The 26449-nt window shown below is 53.5% G+C and overlaps 13 protein-coding genes across 13 annotated transcripts; 8 read left to right on the top strand and 5 right to left on the bottom strand.

Annotated features, from left to right (window-relative positions):
- Nucleotides 1-433: 433 nt before the first annotated feature.
- On the top strand, nt 434-1328 carry CPAR01_10073 (uncharacterized protein; the record flags this gene model as incomplete). The annotated part of the gene is made up of 2 exons (XM_060494336.1): nt 434-552; nt 791-1328. The coding sequence occupies 2 exons, from the start codon at nt 434-436 to the stop codon at nt 1326-1328; spliced, it is 657 nt and encodes a 218-aa protein (XP_060346518.1).
- An 870-nt stretch (nt 1329-2198) lies between these two features.
- Nucleotides 2199-2670, top strand: CPAR01_10072 (uncharacterized protein; the record flags this gene model as incomplete). Its single annotated transcript, XM_060494335.1, has 2 exons — nt 2199-2392; nt 2454-2670. 2 exons carry the CDS (start codon nt 2199-2201, stop codon nt 2668-2670), a joined length of 411 nt encoding a protein of 136 aa, XP_060346517.1.
- Nucleotides 2671-3258: 588 nt separating this feature from the next.
- Nucleotides 3259-4004, bottom strand: CPAR01_10071 (AhpC/TSA family protein; the record flags this gene model as incomplete). Its single annotated transcript, XM_060494334.1, has 2 exons — nt 3259-3808; nt 3895-4004. The coding sequence occupies 2 exons, from the start codon at nt 4002-4004 to the stop codon at nt 3259-3261; spliced, it is 660 nt and encodes a 219-aa protein (XP_060346516.1).
- A 2922-nt stretch (nt 4005-6926) lies between these two features.
- CPAR01_10070 (uncharacterized protein) lies at nt 6927-7572 on the top strand (the record flags this gene model as incomplete). Its single annotated transcript, XM_060494333.1, has 2 exons — nt 6927-7165; nt 7221-7572. The coding sequence occupies 2 exons, from the start codon at nt 6927-6929 to the stop codon at nt 7570-7572; spliced, it is 591 nt and encodes a 196-aa protein (XP_060346515.1).
- Nucleotides 7573-9585: 2013 nt separating this feature from the next.
- CPAR01_10069 (RNA 3'-terminal phosphate cyclase) lies at nt 9586-10997 on the top strand (the record flags this gene model as incomplete). The annotated part of the gene is made up of 2 exons (XM_060494332.1): nt 9586-9781; nt 9859-10997. The coding sequence occupies 2 exons, from the start codon at nt 9586-9588 to the stop codon at nt 10995-10997; spliced, it is 1335 nt and encodes a 444-aa protein (XP_060346514.1).
- A 143-nt stretch (nt 10998-11140) lies between these two features.
- CPAR01_10068 (leucine Rich Repeat family protein) lies at nt 11141-12784 on the bottom strand (the record flags this gene model as incomplete). Its single annotated transcript, XM_060494331.1, has 2 exons — nt 11141-12212; nt 12264-12784. 2 exons carry the CDS (start codon nt 12782-12784, stop codon nt 11141-11143), a joined length of 1593 nt encoding a protein of 530 aa, XP_060346513.1.
- Nucleotides 12785-13728: 944 nt separating this feature from the next.
- CPAR01_10067 (phosducin family protein) lies at nt 13729-14561 on the bottom strand (the record flags this gene model as incomplete). Its single annotated transcript, XM_060494330.1, has 2 exons — nt 13729-14446; nt 14497-14561. 2 exons carry the CDS (start codon nt 14559-14561, stop codon nt 13729-13731), a joined length of 783 nt encoding a protein of 260 aa, XP_060346512.1.
- Nucleotides 14562-15277: 716 nt separating this feature from the next.
- On the top strand, nt 15278-15746 carry CPAR01_10066 (40S ribosomal protein S27; the record flags this gene model as incomplete). The annotated part of the gene is made up of 3 exons (XM_060494329.1): nt 15278-15313; nt 15388-15450; nt 15564-15746. 3 exons carry the CDS (start codon nt 15278-15280, stop codon nt 15744-15746), a joined length of 282 nt encoding a protein of 93 aa, XP_060346511.1.
- A 400-nt stretch (nt 15747-16146) lies between these two features.
- Nucleotides 16147-16440, top strand: CPAR01_10065 (uncharacterized protein; the record flags this gene model as incomplete). The annotated part of the gene is made up of 1 exon (XM_060494328.1): nt 16147-16440. The coding sequence occupies one exon, from the start codon at nt 16147-16149 to the stop codon at nt 16438-16440; it is 294 nt and encodes a 97-aa protein (XP_060346510.1).
- A 1530-nt stretch (nt 16441-17970) lies between these two features.
- CPAR01_10064 (ribonucleotide reductase inhibitor) lies at nt 17971-18747 on the top strand (the record flags this gene model as incomplete). The annotated part of the gene is made up of 1 exon (XM_060494327.1): nt 17971-18747. One exon carries the CDS (start codon nt 17971-17973, stop codon nt 18745-18747), a length of 777 nt encoding a protein of 258 aa, XP_060346509.1.
- Nucleotides 18748-19196: 449 nt separating this feature from the next.
- On the bottom strand, nt 19197-20897 carry CPAR01_10063 (V-SNARE; the record flags this gene model as incomplete). Its single annotated transcript, XM_060494326.1, has 2 exons — nt 19197-20565; nt 20665-20897. The coding sequence occupies 2 exons, from the start codon at nt 20895-20897 to the stop codon at nt 19197-19199; spliced, it is 1602 nt and encodes a 533-aa protein (XP_060346508.1).
- Nucleotides 20898-23814: 2917 nt separating this feature from the next.
- Nucleotides 23815-24328, top strand: CPAR01_10062 (RNA polymerase II transcription subunit 31 mediator; the record flags this gene model as incomplete). The annotated part of the gene is made up of 2 exons (XM_060494325.1): nt 23815-23904; nt 24053-24328. The coding sequence occupies 2 exons, from the start codon at nt 23815-23817 to the stop codon at nt 24326-24328; spliced, it is 366 nt and encodes a 121-aa protein (XP_060346507.1).
- Nucleotides 24329-24830: 502 nt separating this feature from the next.
- Nucleotides 24831-25306, bottom strand: CPAR01_10061 (transcription factor S-II; the record flags this gene model as incomplete). The annotated part of the gene is made up of 3 exons (XM_060494324.1): nt 24831-24866; nt 24927-25213; nt 25297-25306. 3 exons carry the CDS (start codon nt 25304-25306, stop codon nt 24831-24833), a joined length of 333 nt encoding a protein of 110 aa, XP_060346506.1.
- Nucleotides 25307-26449: the final 1143 nt, after the last annotated feature.

Here is a 26449-nt window from a genome sequence, read left to right as displayed (position 1 = left end):
CACTTGACGAGCGGACTGACACGTCGCGGCATACTTTCAAGCTGTGGGCTGGATAATGAAGCCAGAATGAAGCTTGGATGCAGTGGTTTCTCGCTTGTTGGAAGCTCGGCAACACCACCACCGCACATAATGAGGGTTGCATCGACCGAGACAGGCCCCAATTTTCCCTGCCTCTGCAGTTCAGCTATGTACAAAAGGATATCGATAAATGTGATTGATCTGCTTTGCCTGCGTCTTGTCCACAATTCATTTCGGCACGCGAGAATTAGCAGCGGTCGGCCCGCTGCTCCCTTGCTACACTGCGGCCCGTTTTCCATAGAAACAACATGGGATTCATACATCGCCGCCGAAGAGGAAAGTCGTAAAAGAACTTGCGACCCACGGACAAAAGCCACCCTCGTTGATCTTAAAACATCCTAGAGAAAGAAATCCGATGGCATGGCACTGGGGCTTTCCGGGATCAATGATCAACTCTAAGGGCTGTCTTGACTTCAATCTCTTTGGCCATGTCACATCGTTCTACCGATCGAGAACGCCAGCCTGCCGACAGAGGTAAGGATCTCCGAAATCTTGCAGACAGCTGAAGCACCTGTGGCGCTGGAACGCTGGGGTGAGCTAGATCGACAGCTCCCACACGAGCGGCTGTCGTTGAGAAACATGTCTCTACAATGCGGGGAATAACAACTTTTGCGAGAGCTGGATTATCGTTGTTCTGGACCGAGGCTTGAGGAGAAGGTGAAGACGAACTTGACGAAGATTTGTCTTCCCTCCAAATGCACCGACATTTCAGGCGATTTGAGGCAATTGTCGGCCAGGCAAGACGGCTTAACTGTGCCGTCTGCTTGTCTGCTGTGCCTCCATCATCCACGGCCAAGTCTGATCCTTCTCCTGGTCATCTTGCTGATAACAGCACCGATCACTATTCTCACTTGATTATTCCCGGCGCAAAGAATGGTAGCCATATATGCCAGCTTCGTTCCAAGACTTCTCAATCACAACTTTCTTGTTCGGAAGACTACCCAAAGGCGGGTTTACTAGCCGCCCGTTACAACATCAACAGGGAGTACACCTTCCGTAGGATGGGCGCCAACCCAGATCCCTCCACAGCCTGCCGCAAGATCATCTGTTTTGTATCCCAAAATCCAGGTTGTCGGCTGCAGAGCTTACTGAATCCTTGCTTTCCTGAGATATTAGACCCCAACGGCCCCAGCTTGTCCCAGGTTATCTTTTCAGGTTCACCTTCGGCCTCCCCGACTCTCCATCCTCCCCAACGGCTCGGCATCGAGGGTATCACGACCTCAAGGGACTCGGTGGTTCTTTTGCAGTGAACCATCCCAGCAGTGGCCGTTATTCTTCTCCGAATCTGCTATACCCTCGAAAGCTCTAGCACCAACAACGAACACAGCTCTTCCATCTGCGGCACAGAACTCCGTTGAAGTTTTGGCTGTGGCTGTGGTCCTGCCTCCAGCGTCATAGCAGCGCAGGCAACCCGGCGGTCCACAAATGTCAGCGTACCGGTGAACACTCGTCTGTCCTGGTGCAACAGAAAGACAGTCTCTCATCCAGCCGAGTGATTTGGTCAGGGGCTATGGTTCTCTTTGCAAGCGATAACATGTCGAAGGGCCGCAGCAGTCTGCCTCGGCAGTGCTGTCAGTACACCTAACAATGAAGCTGTTGATCGGCCCCATGTTCCGGTATGTCCCCTGTCCCGTGGTTCTATGTTGCTTTTTGCTTTGCATTTTCCAACGAGCTGACCTATCATTTAGTCTGTGGCAGCCGCTCCTTCATGACCCATTCGTTTCGACAAAGCTTGACGACATCCTTCACCGACAGTGGGCCAGGGTTATCCCTAACTTCAAACGACACTGTCCTCCATCCATGGCAAGGGCCTTTGGCCTTGCTTTATCGATTCGATGTCAAAGCTTAGTACGATGACCCACGTTTGGGAGGGCTCGAGATGTTCTGGTCATGGATAGGCAGGGCGCCCGAGGTTGTCACGGTCCCACGAACATACATCAAGCTTGGTGTCACTGGCCACACTATAAATTCGACGGGGATGCATCGTCGACCGGCGACAACGAGCCGATATCTCGCTCAGCATCACTTCAACGCAAATAGCTACGTTGTTGATCACCAAACTCTCGTCTTCGGTTACTACACCTGTTGCCCTCTTTTGCTTCATCTTCAAGAAACTAGCCATGTCATCTTCTATTCAATACGGCGCCGACGGCCGACTATACTACCAGGCAAGCGATGGGCAATGGTATCCCTACACGGAACCATCCTACACGAATGCAAACCAAGTGTCGACGCAGCCATATCATCAAGCCCAGTATGGCGAGCAATGCCCAAGCTATCATCAGCATGAAGACAATGCAGCAGAAGCTGGGAGGTATTTAATATCGCTACCCCTGAGACATACAGATGCGGAACTTACTTACACTTTACCATAGCTTCCATGGAGACTATGACGACGACGACCACACTGCGGCTTCCTCATCTGCTCAAGGTGGAGCAAATGAAACTGCCAACTATTTGAAGAAGCAAGAGAAAGAACGAAGACATCGGGAGAAACTGCGGGAAGGTGGTCGATCAACTCGAACTAGGCACAAGAGCAACACCAAGAAAAAGATCGAGGAGACTCTGAAGCCACTCTATAAGAGCAAGTAGGCAACGGACTTCGGCATACCACGGAGGGCTTGCATCTTTGAAGTCTACACTTGAATATGGCGCATCTTGTTTCAGAATCCTCTCGTCTCTAAGTTTTTGGTTTTTCTTCTGTCTCTGTATAAACAGTTTCTATGATGGGATCACATCATCTTTGTTCATGTCTTTCCTGTACACTAGTGTTTCCTAAGTTTCGTATCATCCACCACCTCCATTTTACCTGCACAGCATAGCATCATTGTCTTCTCTTTGGAAATATGGTCAAGCCAACATGAAGGTTTAAACAGAGCCCTACTTTTGATTAGGACATAGGTATTTGGGATGTCACTGGTGGGTCCAGGCCGACACACGCCCCCTTTGACCCTGACCTGGAATCACCTTAGCTCACATTAAATCTCCGACATGACATCACGTCAAACGGCAAATGTCGATCAGGAAACTTGGGATTGAAACGCTGTAGGCTGATTGAACCCGCGTCATACTTTTTACATCTGGCTTAGCAGTTCTAGTGTTCTACAAGTCTAGTTTCTACATCTATAGTCTATACACTCGTGCCCTTTTTCGTCACCCTTCCTCGACTTAGAAAGACACTTATTCGACTCTCGCTCTCTTCTGGCCGTTGCCGTTGGTGTGGCCGTTGGTGCCGTTGGTCTCGCCCTGAGCAGCGAAGTACTCCAGGCTGCCCTTAGGGTCGGCCTTCATGCCCTTGCTGCCGTTCATCCATCCGGCGGGGCAGACCTCACCGTGCTCGTCGGTGAATTGGAAAGCCTCAACAAGGCGGATAGTCTCCTCGACGTTGCGGCCGACGGGCAGGTCGTTGACAGTGATCTGGCGGAGGATACCCTTGGGGTCGATGATGAAGAGGCCGCGAAGGGCGACGCCCTCCTCCTCGATCAGGACGCCATAGTCGCGCGAGATCTTGTGGGACTTGTCGGCGACGAGGGGCAGCTGGAGGTCGGAGCCGAGGCCGCCCTGCTTGCGGGGCTTCTCGGTCCAGGCCAGGTGGGAGAAGTGGGAGTCGGTCGATACGCCGAGAACGGTGGTGTTGATGGCGCTGAAACGGGGCAGCGCGTCGTTGTACTGGATGATCTCGGTCGGGCAGACGAAGGTGAAGTCAAGGGGGTAGAAGAGGAGGACGACCCTGGAGAAGATTATGAGTTTAGCTCTAGGTTGTCTCATTTTCGACGCGCCGTTTCGCTACGGCTAGTTCAACATGAATCCACATACCATTGTCCCAAGTAGTCAGACAGCTGGATGTCCTTGAACTCGCCGCCGGGGAAGACGGTGGTCGCCTTGAAGGCGGGAGCAGGGCGCTGAACGAAGGCAGTCGAAGACATCGTGACGGCAATAACGTGTATCTTTGCGTGATCGGAGGTAGAACGGAGAGGAAGAGAGCTAGCTATTGTGGATGAGATGATAACAGTGTCGGTAGCTTTGCGCCAGGAGGCGGAAATTTTCCTTATCTATGTTTCACTGATTTCAAGCTCCCGACTCAGATCCTGGACGTTGTGGATACCTTCTTTTGCCATTGGGTCCACAGATTGCTCCATGGTCTCATTTCGGCAATCTTCCATTTAACTGGTCATGGCGTGATGCGTTAAAGTGTGCTCAACGCGTCGCGTTCTGGTTTTTAAACTTTCGCGCGATAAGGTAAGGTAATTGGAATCAAAGATAAGATCCTCCGATCACCGAGATCATGATCGTGATGATTTTGAGCTTGTGTAACATTGACAGCTAATGGGCCTTTGGTTGCGTTATTGAAAACTATACCGCGTAGAGCCAACGAAACTTGAGTGGAACAGCACTCTAACAATAGAGATGGAGAAACCGCTTCCGTTGCGATTGACTGTCAATCTCATTTCCTCCATAGCCAACGATGGCTTCGAATCAGAAGCTCAGACAACTTCAGCGTCGACTTCGAACCCGAGTTGACAGTGCCTGCCTTCATTGACGCTGATTTCTGTGAGGTTATTGCATGGCAATTCTGGCTGAATCAGGGAGTAGGCTCATTTTTGTCGAGGTGAACCCAGACCTACAGGTCGGGAGTGCGTTACCCCAAATCTTGGAACCGAAAATGGAGCGTATCTCCAGAGGCCGAATTGAGCATATGGGCGCGCTCAGTCAGTACTTACCAAAGCTCAATGATTGCGTGTAGGCTCTATCATCCTGATTGCTTGAGACTGGAAAAGAATTGATGCCATAGCCTGTTGCTGATGTTTGCTGCTGCTACTGATGATGAAGCATCACGGGCGCTTGCCCGACCAATGACATTGCTCGGATCTTCCACCGCACAGCATGGCCATACCCAGCTCGAGGGCTGTGATCGCCTTGTCGAGTCTCTGCGAGAAATTCGGCAGCTGAACGCATTGATCTACGGTAACTCATCTGCGAACCCGTTCGCGCAGTGTGGGTTGACGAAATGTCGCTTCCCGTGGGCTGTGACACCAGTGGCTGTCTGGCTGTCTGCAAGGCATTCTGCTTAGCTTCAGAAAAGCAATCTGTGTCGAGCCGGGGCAGCAACGGAGCATTCCTCACAAAAACGCCCACTTTCTGCCAGCGAACACCCAAGGCCGAATCACCCTGGACCGAATCTCACTGAAAAGCCTTGTAGAGATGCGGAAAGTGATGTCTGCCGCGGATTGACAGCATGGTCGAAGGTCCAACCCCCCCCCCCCCCCAATGCCCATTGTGTCCATACCAATCTTTCCCAGTATGACAACGCAGAATCTCGTATTCTGCTGCGGTGTGGCAGCGTGGCTGATGCTACGCCAGTGTGCAAGACTGACTGACTTAGAATGCAGGTGTCCCAAAAGGAGGGGGGGCTTGCATCCCCATCCCATGCCGTAAGCATATGCAACGAAGTGTGGAGGGGGTCACTGGGCTCTCGCCAGGCGGTTATCCCATTCTCGGATTACCAGACCTTGATGGGTCCAGGAGGAAATGCCCGTGTCGTCATGGTCCAGCCTTGTGCTCCAAACCTCCATGCTTGAACTTCCACATGTTCTCATTAATTGTTGTTTAACGTTGTCTTTTTCGGTTTTTCGGGCCCCGTTGGTCGTAAACAATGGTCGAAGTCGACTGTCGAGGGATATTTCTGCAGGCTGGCGAGCTGCGGGCTTGCGGGCGTTTCGCGTAGGTATGTTCCAGTTTCGGTCAGCTGCCAACCTCATGAATTCCAACCCCGCCTTCTGTAAGATATAGGCCATTCGAGCATGTTTGAGCATAAAGGAACGCTATTTCCTTGCTCCATTGCGCAAACTCTTCATCGTAAGTTTGCCACCTCATTTTGTCGTTTGCGATTTGACTTTGTCGACTTCTTACGCTGCCGCATGCTCGCTCGACGGGGCTGTTCATCCCAGGCTGATTCTCAGGCTGACAATGGCCTAACCCCCAATGTTCCTCTCGCTCACTCTCGGGGGAGTCTTCCCAGCACCTGGGTTGGGGCTGTGTACGGCGTAGAATGTGCTATGATGCTGTCATCAGCATCTAGTTCTGAGGTGTCTTGGTGAAAGCAGCAAGCTTCACTGCAGTATCTCTAGGCGTACTCAGCCATGCCACAGCTCAGCCCCTTCTCAAAGGCACGGCCCTTTTCTTTCCTCTCTTCTGTTTCTCTATCAAGAGCTTCGGGTGCTCTTTGATGGCAAGCTTTCGGTGCCTAAGGACTGACACCTACTCAACAGCGGCGGCGGTAAGGTGACAGCGTTGCCCGCAAGCAAAGCTAGGCGTCACCTTTAGCCTCTGCGAACCAAGTGCGAACCATTCCTCCGTCCCCACTCCCAAGTCGCCGTTCCTCCTTTCCTCCATGGTAGCCACCGACGGCTGCTTGTTCATCATCGAAACTTTGAACGAGTCAGCTGAGCTTCCGGCGAGCCGATGTCCATTGGTGAAACGGCACCGCTGCTCAGGGGCCTCAGAGTCACTGCCCGGATTCCCAAAAACACCTGACAAGGGCCGCACGGATTCAGCGTAACGAAGAGTCCTAGCCCGGGTTGACGTCCAAAGAAGTGGATAATCAACCAGGGCTTAGCCAGTGGCTAGTGCGATACCTTTGACGATGTCACTGGGTGCGCCGCCGCCGCTGTTGCCTGGGGTCCTCAGTGACTCCCTCTCAGACCAAGTCTTTACTGTATAAAGTAAGACAGACGCCCTCTCTGTCAGAGTTGCCGTCGACTGAGTCTCGAAGGACGATAACTCAACAACTTTATCAACACTTTCCCCAAGCAACCGGACGCATCCAAACGCACCCAACCATCTTCAACATGAGCAGCCATAGATCTTCAGACTCCGGTCGGAAGTCATCGAGAAAGACCACGACGGCCCCGGCTTCATCGTCGTATGGTCAAGGCCAAGGATACGGAACTACGCAGTACAACGACGGGCCAACAACCGCACCGCAACAATACGCTTATCCGTCCTCGTCATCGACGTCGACGATGCAGCCCTCCTACACCGATAGCTTGAGTCAGCATTCATGGAACAGCTCAACAGGAAGCCCAGGGTAAATTCGTCCCAGCATTGACGTATCTCGGTGATTTGTCCTAACAAAAGAACAGTGGCATGCCGTACATTGATCCCAGGGCCACAGAGGTGGCTTCCAGTCGTCGCCAACGCGCTGAATACGCTCGTGATCATCCAGGCACCGCGCAGCCCCCTTCAGCGTATCGGATCGACCCCAGAGAGCAGATCGCCAACTTCGACCAGAGGTTCCAAGGTCAACCATCGGCAGCAACCCAGCCGTATCATTCTACATCCACATACGCCCTCAACCTTGACATCGACTTTCCTCCAAGCCAAAGCCAGAGTCAAAGCCAAAGCCAAAGTCAAAGTAGAAGGGACGACAGACGCGGGGGTTCATCATCATCTGGAAGCAAGCATCACTCCTCTTCGTCTCGGCGTCATAAATAGAGCCTGCTTTGTGCCAAAGCCTGCCTAGGTACGCATCATCGTTTAACACTTGTTCATATCTCTTCTGACTTCTCGTGTATCAGTCGTGCTTGAGACCGGCTACACTTGTAGCGGCTCATCAAGACTCGCCTCAGTTGGATATGTCGATGGCTTGCTGTGTTGACGATAGACCGTTTCCTTTGCCATAGACTTTGCACCTTCCAAGAACAGAGAGTGGTTCGCGAGTACCACTGAGAAGTAAAACAAAAAAGAGTAAAAATAAGAAGAAAGAAAAAAAGACGGTCCGGCGCAGAATGTATTTGTTCTTGGGTGGCATCATAGCATCTGAAGCCAAGGAGTGAGGAGAGGGGTAACAGAAGGAAATGCTTCGATAGGTTTGACTTACATTGATATTCGGGTTGTCAGGTCATATCCTTGCTCTGCTATCCATCGACATCGTTTGCTGGCGTGGTTCATAATTCAATAGACTTGTATAACATATCTGACTTTACAACACTGCAAAGTGTCCGGTGCATCGTCCATTTATGAGGCGGGTTAGGTCTTTATACTCTCATGACTCCATGGCATGTAGTCAAAGGAGTGACTCAAACAAGCGGCGCTTTTTGCGGCTGTCTGCCGTGTCGAAACCTAAAATTGTTATGCCGTGCTAGGCTGCCTCGAACATCACTGGTCGCCAGTAAGTGGCTCGTTCTGAGGTGTTTCGCCGATTGACTGTTCTGATCGAATCACAATCTGACTGGGTCCAGGCAGACAGCAAGGAGATCCGTAACTTATAAAGATAGCCGTCCGCCCTCTTCCAAATCATTTCTTTTTTTTGCCTCCCCTATCTCTTGAGAACTTTTCGCCCTCGCTCTTCGGTTCGACGTCGACCCTCCGAGTCGTCGTTGTCCATGACTCGGCGGCGGCATTGGGCTGCGAGTGCCACAAATAGTCTGAGGCTGCGCCCCGTGGCGGCAAACGGCTCCGGAGTCTCGGCCTTCACAGCGTCTCAGCTGCGCCCTATGACCGGCGCCGCCGGCTGTTGGTTTGTTGGTTGAACCTTGAATGCAGTGCACATTGTCCTATCGTCGCGGCGGTGATTGGTTCCTCTGTCCTGAACGGACCCCTGTCTGCAGCAAAGATCTCCGTTGCACCCCGGGGCAAAGCAATGCTGTGCTGAAAAGTCGCCTCATCAAGAGAACATCGCGCGCTATTTCTCCGGCATTCGTAGTCGGCCATGGCAATATCAACAAGTTTCCTTCTGGAGGCCTCAAGGTGGAAGGGAAGAGGTGAGGTTGAATTTGTCTCCGGTAAGGTCAAAGCGGCGCCGATTCTGGCGGGTCTCGCCGAAACTTAGACTTCTGGCTCCTGTATGCGGCAGGTGCCAAATGCATCGCACCACTTTGAAGGAACAAACGGTAGGAAGGGATAACAATGCACCAGACGGGTGGATAATTAGAAGCAGTGAAAGAACCAATGTTGGATTGCAGGGCATTGTGACAGAGAACCAGGAAATCGGTCTGCTTTTGTACCTGGCCATGAACACGGAAGCGTTGCCTCACACTGACATAGTGAGCATGCCACTTCCTTGGGGCGCAGTTTGTAGGCGAATGCGAAGTGGTTCATCTTCCAACACACGAAGGATTTGGGTCACTAAGGGTTAATTAACTGATGCCTAGTTACTTATCCGCAGCGGATCTTGTGGTTGTAGTTAGCCGCTCAAGGAATACGAGGGACCTAACCGACATTCGGCGTGAGTCAAAATGGCATCCAAACTCAAAGCTGGGTACGCCTATTTATCCGGCTACTTCAACATCTCTCCCCTACTGGCCCATTGAGAAAACTCGTCTTCAGCAATTAAAGCAGCCGATTCTCACCTGCGCCAGCGACTTGACTCTAAGTAAGACGGACGTTCCGCTAGGTCTCGGACTTGCACCCAATCATTAAGTACCTAGCACCGCTTACCCCCGTGAACCAAAGTTTCAAGTATCGCCGTTATACGACATACACAATCAATCCGAATCAGGAGAAACCATGTCCCGCAAGCCCATCGAAATCGACGGGCGGACCGGTGAAGGAGGTGGGCAATTGGTTCGCGTCGCCATAGCCCTCGCAGCAGTCACCACTCAGCCAGTACGCATCACGAACGTAAGAGGGAATCGTCCTTCTCGTGGCGGAGGTGGTAGTGGGAGTAGTAAGAAAGGCGAAAGCAGTGGCAGCAAAGGAGGCGGTGAGCACCCACGCGTTCACTTATACACAGCCCATCTCAACCAACCTAACACTGTAAACTAACAACAACGAACACAGGTCTCAAAGCCCAACACGTCACCGCAATTCGGTGGCTAGCAGAAGCAACAGACGCAGAGGTAGAAGGCCTCTCCGTAGGCAGCAGCACCCTAACCTTCATCCCCCGTCTCCCCCCCTCTGCTGCTCTGATCAACAAGTCCCGCAAGATTAAGATCGTGGCGGATACGAGCGCGGCGAGCACCCTCCTGATTCTCCAGGCCATCCTCCCATTCCTTCTCTTCGCAGGCGGAGACGAAGCCAGACCCATCGAGCTCGAGATCCAGGGTGGGACGAATGTAGACTTCTCGCTTTCGTACGAGTACCTAGACCAAGTTCTCCTCCCACGCCTAGAATCTTCATTCGTGGGCGTACTCGTCGAGCGAAAACTCGTTGCGCGCGGATGGAGCAAAGGACCTCAGAGCAGGGGCTCCATCGTGCTCACGATTCACCCTCTCAAGCCAGGCCAGCCGCTGCGCCAGCTATCTCCCATATCGAACCCATACGACGGTACCCCATCAGAACGTCGTAAGGTAGTACACTCCATAGACGTCACAATGATCGTCCCTTCCTACCAGCAGGCCATTCTCCAAGAAACACTAGCAACGGAAATCGCCGGAGCTTTTCCCCACGCAGAGCTGGTGTACAAGCTCATCGAGGACTCTGGCAGCGACAAGCGGACGTATACCCTCCTGGTAGCCAAGGACGCCTCTGGGATGTTACGTTGGGGCTGCGACGAGTCCGCGTCTCCGAAGCAAAGCCGGCGTAGACAACTTGGGCATGAGCACGACGATTTCGCGTGGGCCGTCAGCCGCGCGGTCGTTTGCCGTCTACTTGGTGAACTATCGATACCGGGCTCGACGGTGGACAAGTTCTTACAGGATCAGCTTATCATCTTCCAGGCTTTGGCGGAAGGGATAACGTCGTTCCCACGTGCTGCTGCGCCGAGCAGCGGCAGTGATGACGACGTGGAGGTTGCGAGTCAAGACATGGCGCAGTTGGATCTAGGGGAGAGGATGAGGAAGGATAGGACAGATAAGCCATTCGGATATGGCAGCTTGCATGCTCAGACGGCGAGATGGGTGGCGTCAGAGATCTTGCCTTCGGTGGAATGGTATAACAAAGGGACGATATGCAAAGGGGTTGGAACGAGCTTCAGCTAAGAAAACTGGATATATCGAACAACACAACCTGGAACCTGAACAGAAAGCTTCAAACACACACAAAATCAGTCTGCCTCCAACTCCGTGCCAATAATAAGCGCCATGTGAAAGATGATCCAAAACAATTTTTCATGTCCCAGCCCTCACTCTGCCTTGCTAGCAGGAGCAATCGTCCACTGTCCCTCCTTCAAACTAGCAGGGCCACATTTCCACGAGCATCCTCTCCTCAAGAACGGAACAGCCCCCTCGTTCTCCTCATCCAAATCCGTCCAGGGGCGAGCCTTGACGACGTGACCTTCTTGGGTTTGCCTGCTCTCGACAAGGCAAACCTGCCACCACTCCAGCCACTGCGTTGTGGGTGCCACAAAGGGCTTCTTACACGCGGAACAAGTAAGTCCGCCAACTTCACGCTGGTCGGCAGCACGCTCGAGTAGGGCTTGCAAGTGAGGCAGCGAATCAGGGATGTAGTCGGGCAGGTCGCCGAGGTCGGAGCTCTTGTAAGCACTTCGTAGTGCCAACTCCATCAGACTAGGAACGCGACTTCCCTTTGCACCCGGAACGCTTCTCCCAGCGGACTTTGAGTGGTAGGGTGCCGATGACGGTGGGGAGATGAGGGATGTGCTGTCTCCAGTGTCGTCCATCCGCTCCGTCTGCACAATCACTCCCTCCGGGTCAAGGCGGAACTCAGAGTGCGAGAAGCCCGAGCTATCGAGATAGTGGACTGGTGATCGCACGATAAACCTGCCTGCAACACCGTCAAAGCCGGGTCTCCATGCCTCGGTCAGTTCCGACCCCCCAGAAGCGTCGCTCTCAAGACTTTCCAAGTCAGCCAGCGCAGGCCGCTCAGCCGCCTGGAAGAAGTGGTTGCCCTGTAGAAGCAACTCTTCCAAGGCGGAGGGAGCTACCATGAGATCCAGAAGCTCGGCCGGGAGGTATCTAAGCAAATTCTGGGCGAGGTTCAGGGTGCGAAGACTTCGCATCTTGCCAATCGCAGGGGGCAGCTCCCGTAGTCGGCATCCACGAAGCGAAAGCACTGTCAGGTGCTCCAAGTCGAATATGGCCCCCGGAAGCCGCTGCAGAGGGTTGCGGTACAGATACAGCTGCAAAGCGGGATCCTTCTGCTCAAACGGTACTCCTTCGGCAACAATGGGAATACAGGAGAATTCGGACAGAGGGCGAATGGTAGCATCGGTAAGAGTCTTGAGTCCCATCATGCTGTTTACAGTCAGATCTACTGGGGTGCCTGCAGTTGGGTCGCGCACTCACGATAGATCAATGTACTCGGTGCCAGAATCCAAACATTGCTGTACCCTGTCCCGCGCTTCCAGTTCCTCGACCGAGATGACGTTGCGCCGCCGAGCCATTACCCGGTCGAGCTGAGGTAGCTTCGACTGCGTCGGCAGATCGGGCATCATCACGCTCTCGTCGCCATCTGTGCTGTCGCTGCCCATCCAGACACCACTGTCCAGGTCGCGCTTCAAGGTTCGCTTGCCCCTCAGCGCTGGCCGCGGCTCCCCGGTTGCAGAATCGGAAGAGGCAGGCTGCTGGTGGAACCAAGAGCCTACATACTTCTTCTTCTTTCGCCGTCCCTCGACATAGTTGTCCAGACCTGGGTCGTCATCGCTGGAAAATACGGCAGGATCACTAGAGTTGGACCATGATGGCGGCGCGACAGAGTGGCTTTTAGAGTTGTACCTCCGCTTTCTCGGATTATTGCTGAAACTTTGGGTCTGGGCGTTCCATGAGATGGACGGCAATAAGTTGGGAAGACTGGGTTCGTCGGCCATGGCGAAGATTGGAAAGAAGATGTAAGAGAAATGAGTCTGAAATGTGTGCGAGGTCCAGCCGGCACCAAGAGATTGGGAAGCTCCCGTCCGAGGCCCGCCACCACGACCCTCGCCCGCGGGTGGGACAGCGCGTGTCGTGACGCAGGTGGGGGTTCGAACGCGTTCGGCCAGGGTCAAGTCCCACAGGGGTATTCCGCTCACACGATCTCCGAAGATAGCTCCGAACACCCTTGCACTGAGTTACAGAAGCTGTCAAAGTGCAAGCTGGAAAGACCTCGGAGTTATGAACTTATTCAGTCTCTCGAAAAGCCATGAAAAAAGGTCATTGTTTACGTCTTGACGCGACCAACAGTTGCCTACTGGCCCTCCCGAAGCTTAGAAGCCCTTGCCCAAAAGCGGCCTAGCCTTCTTTCCTTCCCCGGGAGTCGTGACACCCTGAACCCCACCCATGCACAGGCCAATCGATAGCCGTTATCTTCAGCCTTCAGGGTCTCCGCAGCGGTAACACGCGGGGCATCAGATGCACGAAATCCAGGAACCAAGATTAGCCCCTCGTCATACGATGACACTTTAGCACCAGCTGCACATGACACTCTCCCCCGTTGCGCAGAGCTTTTCACTTTGGTCTGAAGGCTTCCAAATTCGCGTGGTGGTCAAGATTTAGTTCTTGATAAACCGTCAGTCTCCCCATTGACGTATGTCCTGACCATCTCTATTGAGGCAAGTCCTCATCCTGAAGAGCATAATAACTCTGTGCATGAGAAAGGTACAAACGAGGCCTACAAGTACCATGACTTGATAACCTGGCGGCGTAGAACCTGCATTGAGTCAAGCTGCGCTTGCTGTAGAGATTGCGGATGATCAAGGTATCCATCCCGGTCCATCCATCTCAACCGGGGTATTGCCGCACATCACGACGCATTCACACAACCCGAGGACATCTCTCAGTCCCAGTCGTCATCGTCGCTGTCATGTCCTTTGGACTTTGACACGTTTCCTTGTCGAATACCTTTGCCCATCGCCCTCTCTTCCTCTTCGTCCTCTGCTTGCCTCCGGCGCTTGGCCACGCGCATATCCGTCTCAGGTACAGCGCCGACCTCGACCAACAGGTTGTCCAGCTGAAGCATGTTGATCTTGACGCCTCCCATCTGCACAAGTGTCACGACCTGCTTAGCAATGTCGCCACTCTTGTAGACCAAGATCGTCGGGCAGTTTCGTTCGGGGTAGTTCTCGATGGCTTTGTCCGCGCGCATTTCACAGAATTTGATCTCTCCGTATTCCTGCGCTGCCTGCTTCCAAAGCTCTGATAGCACTCGCGACTCGACGTTTGTGCCCAGTGATGACGTCAAATTGACAAAGACCGGGCCGTTGTTGGATGCTTCTGTGACCTCGCGCGAGTATTCGGGTTTTGAAATCGGGTAGACGGTGCCATGGAGGGCCTTCTTGGTAAGCTCGTTGAGCTCTTGCATTCTGCGCTGACGGTATTGTTCCAGGAATGCCTCATCTTCGTCATCCTCCAGCTCATCAAGCTCGTCGAGATCCTTGCCCTCAAGTCGATTCTCATGCGCTAACCTGCGACCTTCCGCGATGGCCTCTTCGATCATGGGAGTCGGGCTGGGAGGCTTCTCTGGGATGACGCCATGTTTCCGGAGAATGTCGTTCCTGGCAGCACGTGTCAGGAGTCGCCGAGTAGCTGTCGCGAGATAACATACCACTCGGTATCTGCATTGGGATCATCGATTGGGACTTGTATCCTCTGGTCCATCGGCGCTGCCATTGTGACGGTATTTTGTATGCGAGCAAGCGTAAGTGCAGTAAGGTACGTAGGTGAGAGTGTTTATGTGTCCAAGGCCAGAGGCTAAATGTTGGTGGATGCTACTGACACCTTAATGATATGGGCAGTGACTTCAGGCTGCAGGTTAATATCGCAGATGCCTAAGTACCCGACTGCCTGGAAAGAATGACATGGAACATGGAAGCGGCTCAAGGTGACCAGCGGCCAGGCCAGCGGTGACACCCCGCCCTCACCAAGCTGTTTGCGGGTGCACTTGCCTTAGGTAAGATGGCCGGGGCAGCAGGTCCGCAGCCAATCACAGGCGATAGTGAAGTGTAGGCGTCAAGTCCCGTGATCCAGCCCTCCTCGGCACACTGTCCTCCCCTAAATTTTTAATGTGGGTCCTCGGAGAGAGGATTTTTGGCGGACGGGTCCCCTCTCTGGCTCACAATTCCACCACCCCATCATCACCGTTCTTTTGCGAGTGCTACAATCTGCTCTCTCAACACCACCAGATTCCCGTCAAGCCCGACAGCACTCGCATCCGATAACCGATCAATCAATCCTCGATCAGATCAGTCAAGATGGTAAGGCCCTCCTGCTGCCATGGCATTTTATGCCTGGCATCACCCGTGTGATGTTGTCTTCTTCCACGACGAAACGAAACCCGAATAAACCGACCGCATTGGGAACACGCGAGTGGCGAAAAAAAAAAAATCATGGCAAGAGGAGGAAAAGATGGTTACGGCTGGGCTGTGGAGGAAGGACACGACGATTGCGCATGCGACATTTGATGAAGGAACCATCATGCTGATGGCTTCTCCCCCAGGTTCTCGCCGTTGATCTCCTCAACCCCTCCCCGGCCGCCGAGGCCCGCAAGCACAAGCTCAAGGTACGATACACCCACGATACCCTCACAACATCTTCACCTTGCCTCACCTTACCCTACCCCTCCACACCACGAACATGTGGTGACAGACATGATGATACTCACACATTGGACAGACCCTTGTGCCCGCGCCCCGCTCCTTCTTCATGGACGTCAAGTGCCCCGGTTGCTTCACCATCACCACCGTCTTCTCCCACGCCCAGACCGTCGTCATCTGCCAGGGATGCACCACCGTCCTCTGCCAGCCTACCGGTGGTAAGGCGAGACTCACTGAGGGCTGCTCTTTCCGCAGAAAGTAAACTGTTCGCCTCGACGGTTTTCTTTTAGCCCTTGGGTATTAACGACTTGGACGGTTCATCACTGGTGGGACATCTCGGATCTGCAAAAGCAAGCGACCTGGGCATGGGCGTATAGACAACCCTGGCACGGGCTCTTAGAGTCTGCTGTCTTCGAACAGAACATAATCAGACACCTTTGCGGATAGAAGATGGAGCTTCCAAAAAAATCTCTTGACCAAAAAACACAGGGGCGTTTGGGGTCTCCGGATATCCTTTGCATCACCAATCGACGCATCTTTTCCTCAGTTTTCTTCTCTTTCCTCACGCGGCCGACAAAACAAGCAAACAAAAAGGCAACCAATCACTCACCACGCACACACTCCCTCATTCTCTGTCTCGTTCCGACGCCCGTCTCTTTTTGATGCGTTGCGTTTCTTCAGTCAGTACACGACAATGGGAGTTTTATGTCATCTCTCTGCATGGGGGGTGGACAGCTGGAAATGGCTTTCCGCATGAGCGTTTGGGTGGTCCACGGGATGACCTGGACGTGAGGACGTGGAACCGCTGGTTGATGATCGCTTCATACCCGGAGTGCAGTGAGTTTCGGAGGAATCAGCACTGCTTGCGAAATTCAATGGTTTCCACAAACGCCCCAGCCGGCCTCTTGATAATGTGTTTTTCTCGTGATCTTGTGGCGTGTCTTTGGATGTGGTGAAGTGACGTGCTCGCGTGTACCTTGACGGATCTGTGACGACCCCCACTGGCTGTCCACTTATTTTGAATGTTGAAGTTGCTAGTGAAGATGCATGGCCGTGTGAGGGCGGGCTCGTGTGTCTCGACCTTAAGATTTGTTTCACCTCACACCGGCCTCTCCGTGGCTCCCCAAATGGCCGGATCACCGAGTATATCTCAACTTTGCCTAAAACTGCTCTCCGCAGCCTAGTGCCAGTATCAGTGGCACACTACTAATTTGGAGAGCCTGATGCTGGGATTGATAAAGCCCAGGGATGCCTTGGCAGCTATCTCTCCATGGAACAGAACATCTGCCAAAGAAAACGTTGAAACTGTAAGGCCTCAAGAGGGTAGGTAAGGTTTGAGCCATGCTCTGAACAACGCTTTCGCTGTTGCACCACTAGAGCTTCTCCTCACGGCCTGCATAGTGCCCTGTTTGTGTATTCAGTTGCCTCAATTGGACAATGGAGGCGCACATCAAGGCCGTTTCTAAGGATGATCGCCTATTAAATGCGTCACCTTGCTGCGATGGCATGCTAGATGACACGACCTTCATTGCCACCGACGCTTAACCTACAAGGGCAAGAGAGAGTGAGAATAGAAGGATGCAAAAATCGTAATGGGAAGCATTGTTCAAAATCTCATTATAATACAAAACATGGATGAGATAAAACTCCGCCTCCTTTGCCCTCTCGGCCGATTCTGAAGAGGCCGTGTCGCCCGTTGTCAAACGGACTCCCGTTCCTTGAGGCAAGAGGCGGCCCGTGGAGCAGCAGCAAACTTGAATAAGAGAAACCCGCCCCGACCAAGGAAGGGGGCAATGGGAATAATGGGAATGGAACGCAGGGGCGCCAATCATCCGCCGGTCAATGTCAGTTTCAGGGCACATGGTCCCCCACCAGCACAGTTAAAGTGTTTTTTAGTGATTTTAGTGGGCTCTGGCCGCGCGAGTCTCGCGAAAAAACACGCCCAGACGCGCTTTCTCTCGCCTAATCGCCCAGCTGCCGCGGATCGTCGGATGTCCCATGCGTTGTCCCTCCGTTTCTCTGCCACTCTGGGCTGCCCGTTTCTCGCAACCTTGGAAAACCGCCCGACCCAGCGGCCCAGGTCCTTCAGTATCTCCCCCACCACTACCCCTTCCTTCCCCCTTCTTCTCGTATCAACTTAATCTCCCATCATCTTCCCAACCACTTCTTTCTCCCCTCCTCCCCGCCCATCTCTCTTCAACGACATATCCTCTCTCGCTTCTGTACGTCATTTCTCGCTTGCGATCGTTTCTACGGTTACCACCTCCTACGCTTTTTCGGTCGACGAATTGAAACTCTCCACTCTACACCACCGAACTGCATCTCACGATACTTTTTCCTACGCCGACCGAGAAGAAGCCAACGCTTGGACCACAGCCTCCACGACGAGCCACGCTTCTTCCTCAACGTCAATTTCGACCAGTCTTCTAAAGGCCGACTGTGTCAACTTCAGCTAGTTTCTCGACTTCCTCAATCTCATCACAACCATGTCGGCCCCGAGAACGAAACGTCTCTTCGCCGGCGCATCAAGCGACCCCTCCCAGCGCCAAATCACCTCCTTCTTCAGCACCCGATCTGGCCCAGCTCCTCCCCCGGCCGGTCCTTCGCCCAACGTCCAAGAAACCATCCCCTCGGACGTACAATCCAACCTCCTCTCCGTCGGCATGCGCGTCCGCAAGTCCGTGCCCGAGGGCTACAAGACGGGATCCTATAGCAGCTTCAAGCTGTGGACCGACGCCACGGACCGCCGTACCCCCGTCGTCCGGTCAATCACCACCACCTCTACCGACCGCCACCGCAGCGCCGCCTCTCAACGTGAACTCCTGCCCTTCTGCGGCATCAACAAGGTCGGAGGCCTCTCCAGCCAGCCGGTCCACCACTCCAGCGACGAGGATGACTACGAACTCGACGACAGCAGCGTGCCTGGGCTGGACGATATGCCGGGCCTGTGCAGCTCCCAAGAGAGCGTGGAAAGCGTCGAGAGCACGGCCAGCGACGGACGGAGCAAGAAGCGCTTCTTCGCTCACGACGAGGAGAGCGACGAGCCGGTGCAGATGTGGGCGGATCGCGCGGCGTGGTTGGAGGGCGAGGTGAGCCCGCGGAGCCTGGCCCCGTCTGGGTGGGCCAACGCTCGTCCACTGGCTGTTCCGAGGAAGAGCCGTCGTAGTTTGAAGACCAGGCTGGGGCAGGAGAACGTTGTCGTGGATGATTTCGAGGAAGCGGATTTCCTTGTTACGCCTGACACTGATATGAGCGATGCATAAAGGAGGCTTCCTCCTTCTACGCGGATGTTTAGATGGAGATGGAGTTGTTTGTGCTATGATATTGTTTGAGTACCGAGATGGTACGGAGGCGGGCGCCTGGAGTTTTCTTTTAGGTCGCAGAGAATCACGGAGTGTGTTTCTGTTTCACTTGTACTCGGCAAGAGCTGCTTTGAGGACATTTGTTCAGTAGGGCGCGTGGAGGAACCGTGAGCAAGAGACGACAAATCTTGTTCGCGAGCGGTATGAATAGTCGAATTTGTATTACGCCTCTTCAAAGCCTAATGGTCTGCGCCATTGTGTTTTTATTGTATTGGTATCATAGGCTAGCACGTTACCCCTGAGCCCTCGCGAGCCAGCAAATTTGAGTCACCTTTTGAAAGAAGTTCCCTCTAGAGCCCTTCTCTATCCGTTGTCCTCCTATCTTGCTCAAAGTTGATGTTTGAATTTGCTTACATACCTGTAAAAGGATCTCTGAACTCAAGCAAATCGCGCTGCCCATAAAACTCACCGGCAACAGTCAGAATCATGTTAAGCGTAGCCCGCATGTTCATCCGCGCCCGCAGCTGGTCCGAAGCCTCACTATCGCCCTCACCGTCGTGGGCAGCCTCCTCCACGATGGGTTCTTCTGATGGTGCCTCGGATGGCGCATCCTCGACGGCCGCCGCAGTGTCTATCTGGGCGAGGAGTCGAGCGCGTGCTTCCTCGAGCGTTTCGGCCGGCGGCTGCTCGTCTTCCACAACCTCGCCTTCGTCTATCTCGCCGTCTTCGGAGACGTCCATTGGCTCCGACTTTTGGTCTTCGTCGATTTCTCCGTCCTCGACTTCGCCGTCGCCAACAGGGTCTTTGGGTATCGCAACATTCTCTTGATGCTTCAACCCTTCGGCCAGGACGCCGAACTTTCCATCCGACGTCTCCGCCCCAGACGTCTCCCCGCTCCCCTCCCCATCCCTCTCATCAACCTCCATCTCCCCCAACGCCTCTTCATCATCAGAACTCTCATCAACAGCATCATTCACCCCCAAATCCATGCCCTCCCCCTCCAAAGCATCCCTCAACGCAGCCATGTCTGCCAGACTCTGCATCATCAGCACCGCCCGCCTCCCCAGATCCCTCACCCACCCGACCTCGACGTGGTTCATCTCCCCACGCTCCGGTAACCGCGCAAGCAGAGCCCACAGCCACCGGCTCGTGCGCTCCCTCATCTCGCTCCCGCGCCGGAGGAACGCGCCGCCGCCCAGCAGCACGCGGAGGACGCGCAGCACGCCTTCTTTGTCCATGGAGGCGAGTTGTGCCGGGAGAGGGTCCGCGTCGCGGAGGCGGTTGGACCAGGTTTTGTAGGTTGCCGATTTGGGCGCGAAGGCGCCGACGCGGAAGTCGTGGGGGGAGCCTGGGTGCAGGGCGGCGACGGCGGAGGCGGGTGGCGTGGCGTGGAGGAGTCTGCGGAGGCGTTTGAAGCGGGTGAGTATGGCGGCGAAGTAGGCTTCGCGGATGGCGGACTCGGAGTCGGCGCCGGCGTCTGAGTATTGGTCTTCGGCGTCGTCGATACCTTCGTTGCCGGGCCACTCGCCTTCCTCTGCTTCGTCGTCGTCGTGGGTCGCGTGAGGTTTGCCCCAGTTGTCGGGTCGTGCTGTGTATGCGCCGTCGGCGTAGTATCCCCTAAAGTCGCCCTCGCCTGTGGTGTAGATGTTGCGATCACCTTCCTCCGCTTCGTAGGCATCGTCCACGTCGCCGTCATCGTACTGGAGCTCTTTCGGTAGTTGTGGGCCGATCGGGACCTTTGGTGCCACAAGGAGGTGCGGTATACCGTTTGCTTGTGTCCTAAAATACTCACCATATCAGCATCAACCCGCGCTACTTCAAAGACCAGTTCAGCACATGGGAAAGAAGATAGCCCAGTGAAAAGGGGGCATTTCTTACCTCACTGACTTGAGATACGCCATGGCATCTCCATCATCCTCAAAATCCAGCTCCGGATCCACCGGTACCGTCGTCGAGCCCGTGGCAGATGAGAAGACGTATTTCTGTCCCCACGTCGGATCGATATGAGCATTTTGGTGGTCGCGCGCCTTGTTGTTCTTGTTGCGTTTGGACGCGGGCTGCTGCGCGCCTTCGTTGCCCTCGGAGGCTTCGTAGCTGCGTTTCGAGGCCATGCTTGTGGATATCTTGGAGTTTTCTGCCGCTGGGCCCAGGAGGTGGTCTGGGAAGGGCAAAGAAAAAGTTGGCGATTCTTGTGCAGTGCTGGCGTTTGCAAGAGGTTGACGGTCCCGGTCGCGAAATTTCCCCCTGGTTGGAGCTTCTGCCTCCCGGCGCTGATCCCCAACTTTTCAGTGGAGAAATGTCTTTATTTAGTGGGGCTTCGTCGTCGGGCTAAAGCCGCCCGACTAGCTTCGGGACAATGAAGCTTTTTGGTATGTCTTGAGAGCAACAATCACTATTGTATGCCATGTGCTGACAAGCACCAGATTCCAGGATATAGTATGCCAGCTCCGCTTATGCATTGACGGTAGACTAGAACTAAGTATCGATAAGAAATGGATTCTGAGGTCTGAAGAGCAATTATTCCTACTTGAATACATGTTTTTAATTTCATGTCATTAAGTAATAGACTCAAAAAGAAATAACAAGTTGACCACCATGATTGGCTTGCGAGGGCGAGGTCAATGAAGATAATTCACTCATTAGCTTGCCAATAGCTATCATGTTCTTGTAATTTAGATTTAGACAAGGCAAGAGAGACAAAAATGGGAGGGTTCAACAAAAGGGCGTATGTCTGGAATTTAAAGTGAACAACCGCTTCTCTCAAGGCCACCGTTGTCTGGGTCTATGGCATGCGACTCCCACCATATGTTATCCAAGCAGCTGTCATAGCACACGAAAAGTATCCGAGTTGAGGTGGTCAGTCTTAAACTTTCATAAGGTAGCCTGAATAATATCACGCACATAAGAAATCGACGCTCAGCCTCAGGTTTCCCATTCAACCACACAGGTATCAAATGCCTCGCTCCTTCCCATCGCAACAGCTCTCCTTCCATCGCTGGCGTATGTCCCTATTTAAGGGGTCTAGTCACATTTCTGTCACCAGTACAGCAGCGCCCGTCTAGGTAGGTTGGTGAAGTCAGGCCAAGCTGTGTGCGAGGTGTTCGAGTGGTTTAATAAACAAATACTCCTATAAAGTCATACTTTGGGTTGACTGAGGGGAGCGCTATTCGATCCCGGGCAAGGGCATGAACCACAAGGTCAGTGTCCCCCCTCTGATTCTTCTTTTCTTTTTGTAAAGTCTGGCTTCTACTGCATAACTACTTCGTGTGATTACTGAGAGCTAGAACAGTGACGAGCCAGAGGAAGCATCTTTTACTTACTCACTCACCTGAGTAACTTCCTTAATTTCTCATGGAGCCCATTCGTTCCGTCTCAGATGAGTATGATGTGTTTGATAGACGTGAAGCAAATTTCGGAATCCTTGGACGGCCCCTATGATTCGATTCCCACAGCCTTCAAGTTGGCTCGAAAAGATTTTCGAGTAGAGAATCTATCGCTCAAGAATCTAATTGTATTCTTGTGAATGCATGAGTTGATCTATGATAATTATTCCAAAGTCTCTTGACACTTATTGTTTGTAGATGACATGAGAAGGTCTCATATGGCGCATAGCACGGCCTCCGATTATGTATTAGAGTCCACTTCTCTATCATAACATGTCAGCAACCCTGATCTCGTGCAAGAGCTAGAAGGGACTGCAATCTCTATTACCCAGAAGTGAATCTAGTCCGCATGAGTAGTTCGGATGTACGTTGCGCGCGAAGACTACTCTACTGAGTGCACCGGGTGTGGGAGAAGGCAAGTAGATACAGGTCTGTCAACCTATCGACGCTACCTTGTCCGCCAGAAATCGTAGATCGGAATCTCTGTGTTGATTCCATCAAGAGTTCTTCAGGTAGATGGAGGTGCTGAGAGGCTTTGGGGATTCTGACAGTCTCTTGAAGAACACAAGCAGTGTATTTGTTGTCGTGTCGTCGACATTGTCGCTGAAAAGGCCGATGTGTTTGGCAAGCTACCGGCTTTTGTGCAAAGTCAAATTCGCTAATGTACTCTTTTAGCTCGAATGAGCCTTGTGTTGCTATTATATAATAAGCAATTTTGGACGGTCCTCTTCCGGGGTATCTTCAACCAAGAGGTCGACTTCCCTGGCTGTGTTGATGAGAGTGGACTCGTGAGAAGATCATTGGTCTTGTCTGAGGAATTGGCGACCCCAAGATGCGATGGAAGGTCTCTTTCTGCTGCTCCGCTTCTAGCGGCACGCAGGAAGTCGGGGGTTCCGCGGGGTTCTCCGAGTATATTCACTGAATGATATACCATTGAAGATGGGAGCCGGGTAAGACAATTTTCCTCCTTTAGGGTTACGGGAATGAGAAAGGGGGCTGGCAGTCTATATATTGTTTTACTTACCGCTTGTAAGCAGCGAACCACGAAGAGCATGATGAAGGCGTTGCTCGCTTGGGGATAATGTATGCAGTGGTTATCCATCTTGACCCTGGACCAATCCTGCCTACCTCACGCCACCTCACTACTGAGAACTGCCCCAAATCTGGTCGGTTTGAGACCTTTTGCAGAGAAGAGAAACGCACAAACTGTCTTTGAGGCCAAGCTATGGCCCCCATACACGAATCTAGATAGATACATAATCAGGCACATAATCGTATGGAACCAAACGTAATGTGGCTGCCCACTTAGCCTCTATTGGCAGCATATCTTGGTAGCCAGAGAAGACTATCAGTCGGTCTAATTCATATTATTACCTTTTGTGGACAAACATGGTCATATTCTCGAGAGCATCATGGACCAAGTGCTGTTCAGGCTTCACTCCCAAAGATTTGAGTTGACTTGATTATGCAAGCTCTGTCACTCCCAATCAGCCGTTGGAGGAGCTAGTGGACCCCTGTCCAAGCTCCAGATTCAGTCTCCACTTCCGTCCATGGACTCCAATCTACCTTGCATTAGATCCCCCGAACTTCACAATCGCATCCCTCCCACACACACACACACACACACACACCACCAGTTGCGACAATGGCGACAACAGTACCAGATCAACCGCCCCCTCCGCCCGACAATGAACCAGTCTACGGCGGCTACACGCGATTCGAAATCGAGCTCGAGGTAATTACACACCCTTTCTTCATCTCCCAAAGGCACCCATCCTCGCGCGCGCACTCTACTCCCCCATCGCAACAACATGGAACACACAATGACGAAATCAATCATGAGAAGCGAGAGAGCCTCCGCTAACCTCCTCACTCGCGCGCAGTTCGTCCAATCACTCGCGAATCCCCTCTACCTAAACCACCTCGCGACCCAGAAACTCCTCACCCGCCCCGACTTCGTCGCCTACCTCGCCTACCTGCAGTACTGGACCCGCCCGCCGTACCTAAAGTACCTCATGTACCCCGGCCCGACGCTCAAGCACCTCGAGCTCCTGCAGCAGGAGCAATTCCGGCAGGACGTCATCAGTCCCGATCTCGTGCAGAGGCTGATGGACGACGGGATGCGGGCTGCGGTCGACTGGCACCGGAGCGATGCGTGAGGCTTTGGACGGAATGCGCCTTCAGAGTTTGGGAGTGTCACATGGGCACGCCATTGGTAATCACGCGATTGGTTCCTGTTCTTTTCATGGATTGGGACGACAAGCCTTGGGTGTCTGCGAGATTTGCCGCGAGCATACGGCTAGCATTAGAGACCATGGGATCGAGGAGCCAAGGACCGTTCGCGATATGAGGCGACCTGAGGGGGGGAGACGCGCGCGGGCCTGAAGCAGCATGACAGCAGACATATCACGAATTTAATGACCAAGATAGGGCAGGGTCATAGGGAACCGTCAGTCATATGATCAAGCAAGTCGTAGACAAAGACTCGCTTTGCGGAAGCGATCCACTAGGGAAAGCAGCCTCTGAACAAGTTTCCAAAACATAGAAACGCAGCTGCAGCGCGTTGCGTATAGCAGGACCAAACAAGAACAAATCCACACATCGTCCCCAACGCCTCGCAATGCCCAGTGAAAAATCCCAAAGCCTCCCTCTCGTCCAGCATCAGTTTTCTCTCCATCTGTTTCCGCACGACATGCACTGCAAACACACCCAGTCAGCAGTCCGCCCTATCAATAAGAGACATCGACAACAGCATACCTTGTAGAACGTAGTCATAGGCTCATCAGCACTACGAATCTGGACCTGGAAGAAGGCGGCCTCCTCGCCGTTGCAGCCGTCCTTGGGGCACTGTGCGCGTGCCTTGTCGGCATTGTCCCACTCGCCCGGCCCGCCAAAGACGTCCTCGCGCTCCTTGCGCTCAAAGTCGCGGCGGGAGTAGATCGGTTCGGTGATGGCGTGCTCAAAGGGGCAGGTTCGGCACTCGAGGCGGTTGCGCACGCCAGCGTAGGCGGAGACGGTGAGGATGTTGGCGCAGTTGGGGCAGACTGGGTTTTTGTTGTCTTGTTAGCGAAAAGCGCTTGATAGAAAGAGGAGGAGGGGTGGGAGGACGGGAGCTTTGGAGTCTCACAGAGCAACATCTTGGCGGTATGTGTGGTTTGCAATTACGCAGCGGTTGTTTGTGCGAGCAATTGAATGGTCACGGAGGTATGGTTTGCTGCTTGGTGATGTGCTCAGCTCACCGCGAAATCGCTCCTCGGTGTGATTGTCCTGGAAAATTCAGCGGGCCTCGAATGTGACGGTGGGGGACGAAGCCGCCATTCACCAGCCGGGGAACAGTCACCAGCGACCAGCGTCATGTAGGGGGGTTGAAAAACGGTACAGGAGTCCAACCCGCCGGAACCCGGCCGCAATAATGTTCCGTGCCCCTCCAAGAGGCACCCGTTCTCACCCCGCCTTACCCGTCCCGTCCGTCCACCTGAAGTGCAAATAGCGGGGTTGGCGGACTGTTTCCAAGATTGCTGGCCCTTTGTTCGTTGTAAGCGCTGCAACAAGCTGCTGCTGCAGAGGTTTACCTTGCTGGGCCACCTAGCAAGTAACTGGACGTATTCGGAGGGACGGGAAGTGACTTGGGCGCCTTTCACGGTACCTAAGGTGCTAAATTAGGCCCTTCTGTTCTGGATCAGGGGTTTGGCGATCACTGCCACCTCCTTGACACCACAAACCTGGAAACTGCCGCGTAGCCTCTCAGCCCCACGAGCCTTTGCATAGGTAAGGTACTGTGTAGAAAGGAAGTTTGGGTACCTACGTAGCTGCACCTCACTCTCATCTGAAAGCCAAACGGAGCCCAAAGTTCAAGTGACGACTCGCAACATCTCCCCGAACCCAGATCTACCTCACAGCGCGATCGGACGTTGCGCGACTCACTTTCTTCCTCTTTCATCCACTGTGCGGTATTCTTCTCCCGCAACCTCACATATTCACCGCCCTGGACGAGCCCTTCGTACCTGGCCTATCGCCCCTCACTTCCCCCCTACGATAACGCACCTTGAGAAAAGAACGACCACCAGGGCACCACTACATACTTTTTACCCCTCACCGTCCTTTCTACCTCAACTCCTTCCCGCCGTGACCTCCGATCCACGAACCCCGCCAAAAGCGACGTCTCCCCGACCCAGCACGGAAGGCCAATTCGAAACACCACCTTCCTTACCCAGCACAGCACAGCACAGCACGGCAACAGCAAACCCTCGTCATTTCCCCTTCGTCCCCGAGAACGCCTC

The sequence above is a fragment of the Colletotrichum paranaense genome, assembly GCF_030867605.1.
Source record: "Colletotrichum paranaense strain IMI 384185 chromosome Unknown Scaffold_8.1, whole genome shotgun sequence".
Taxonomy (NCBI): Eukaryota; Fungi; Ascomycota; class Sordariomycetes; order Glomerellales; family Glomerellaceae; genus Colletotrichum; species Colletotrichum paranaense.
Note: the sequence above shows the minus strand (reverse complement) of the source record. Positions and strands in the feature narration are given on the sequence as shown.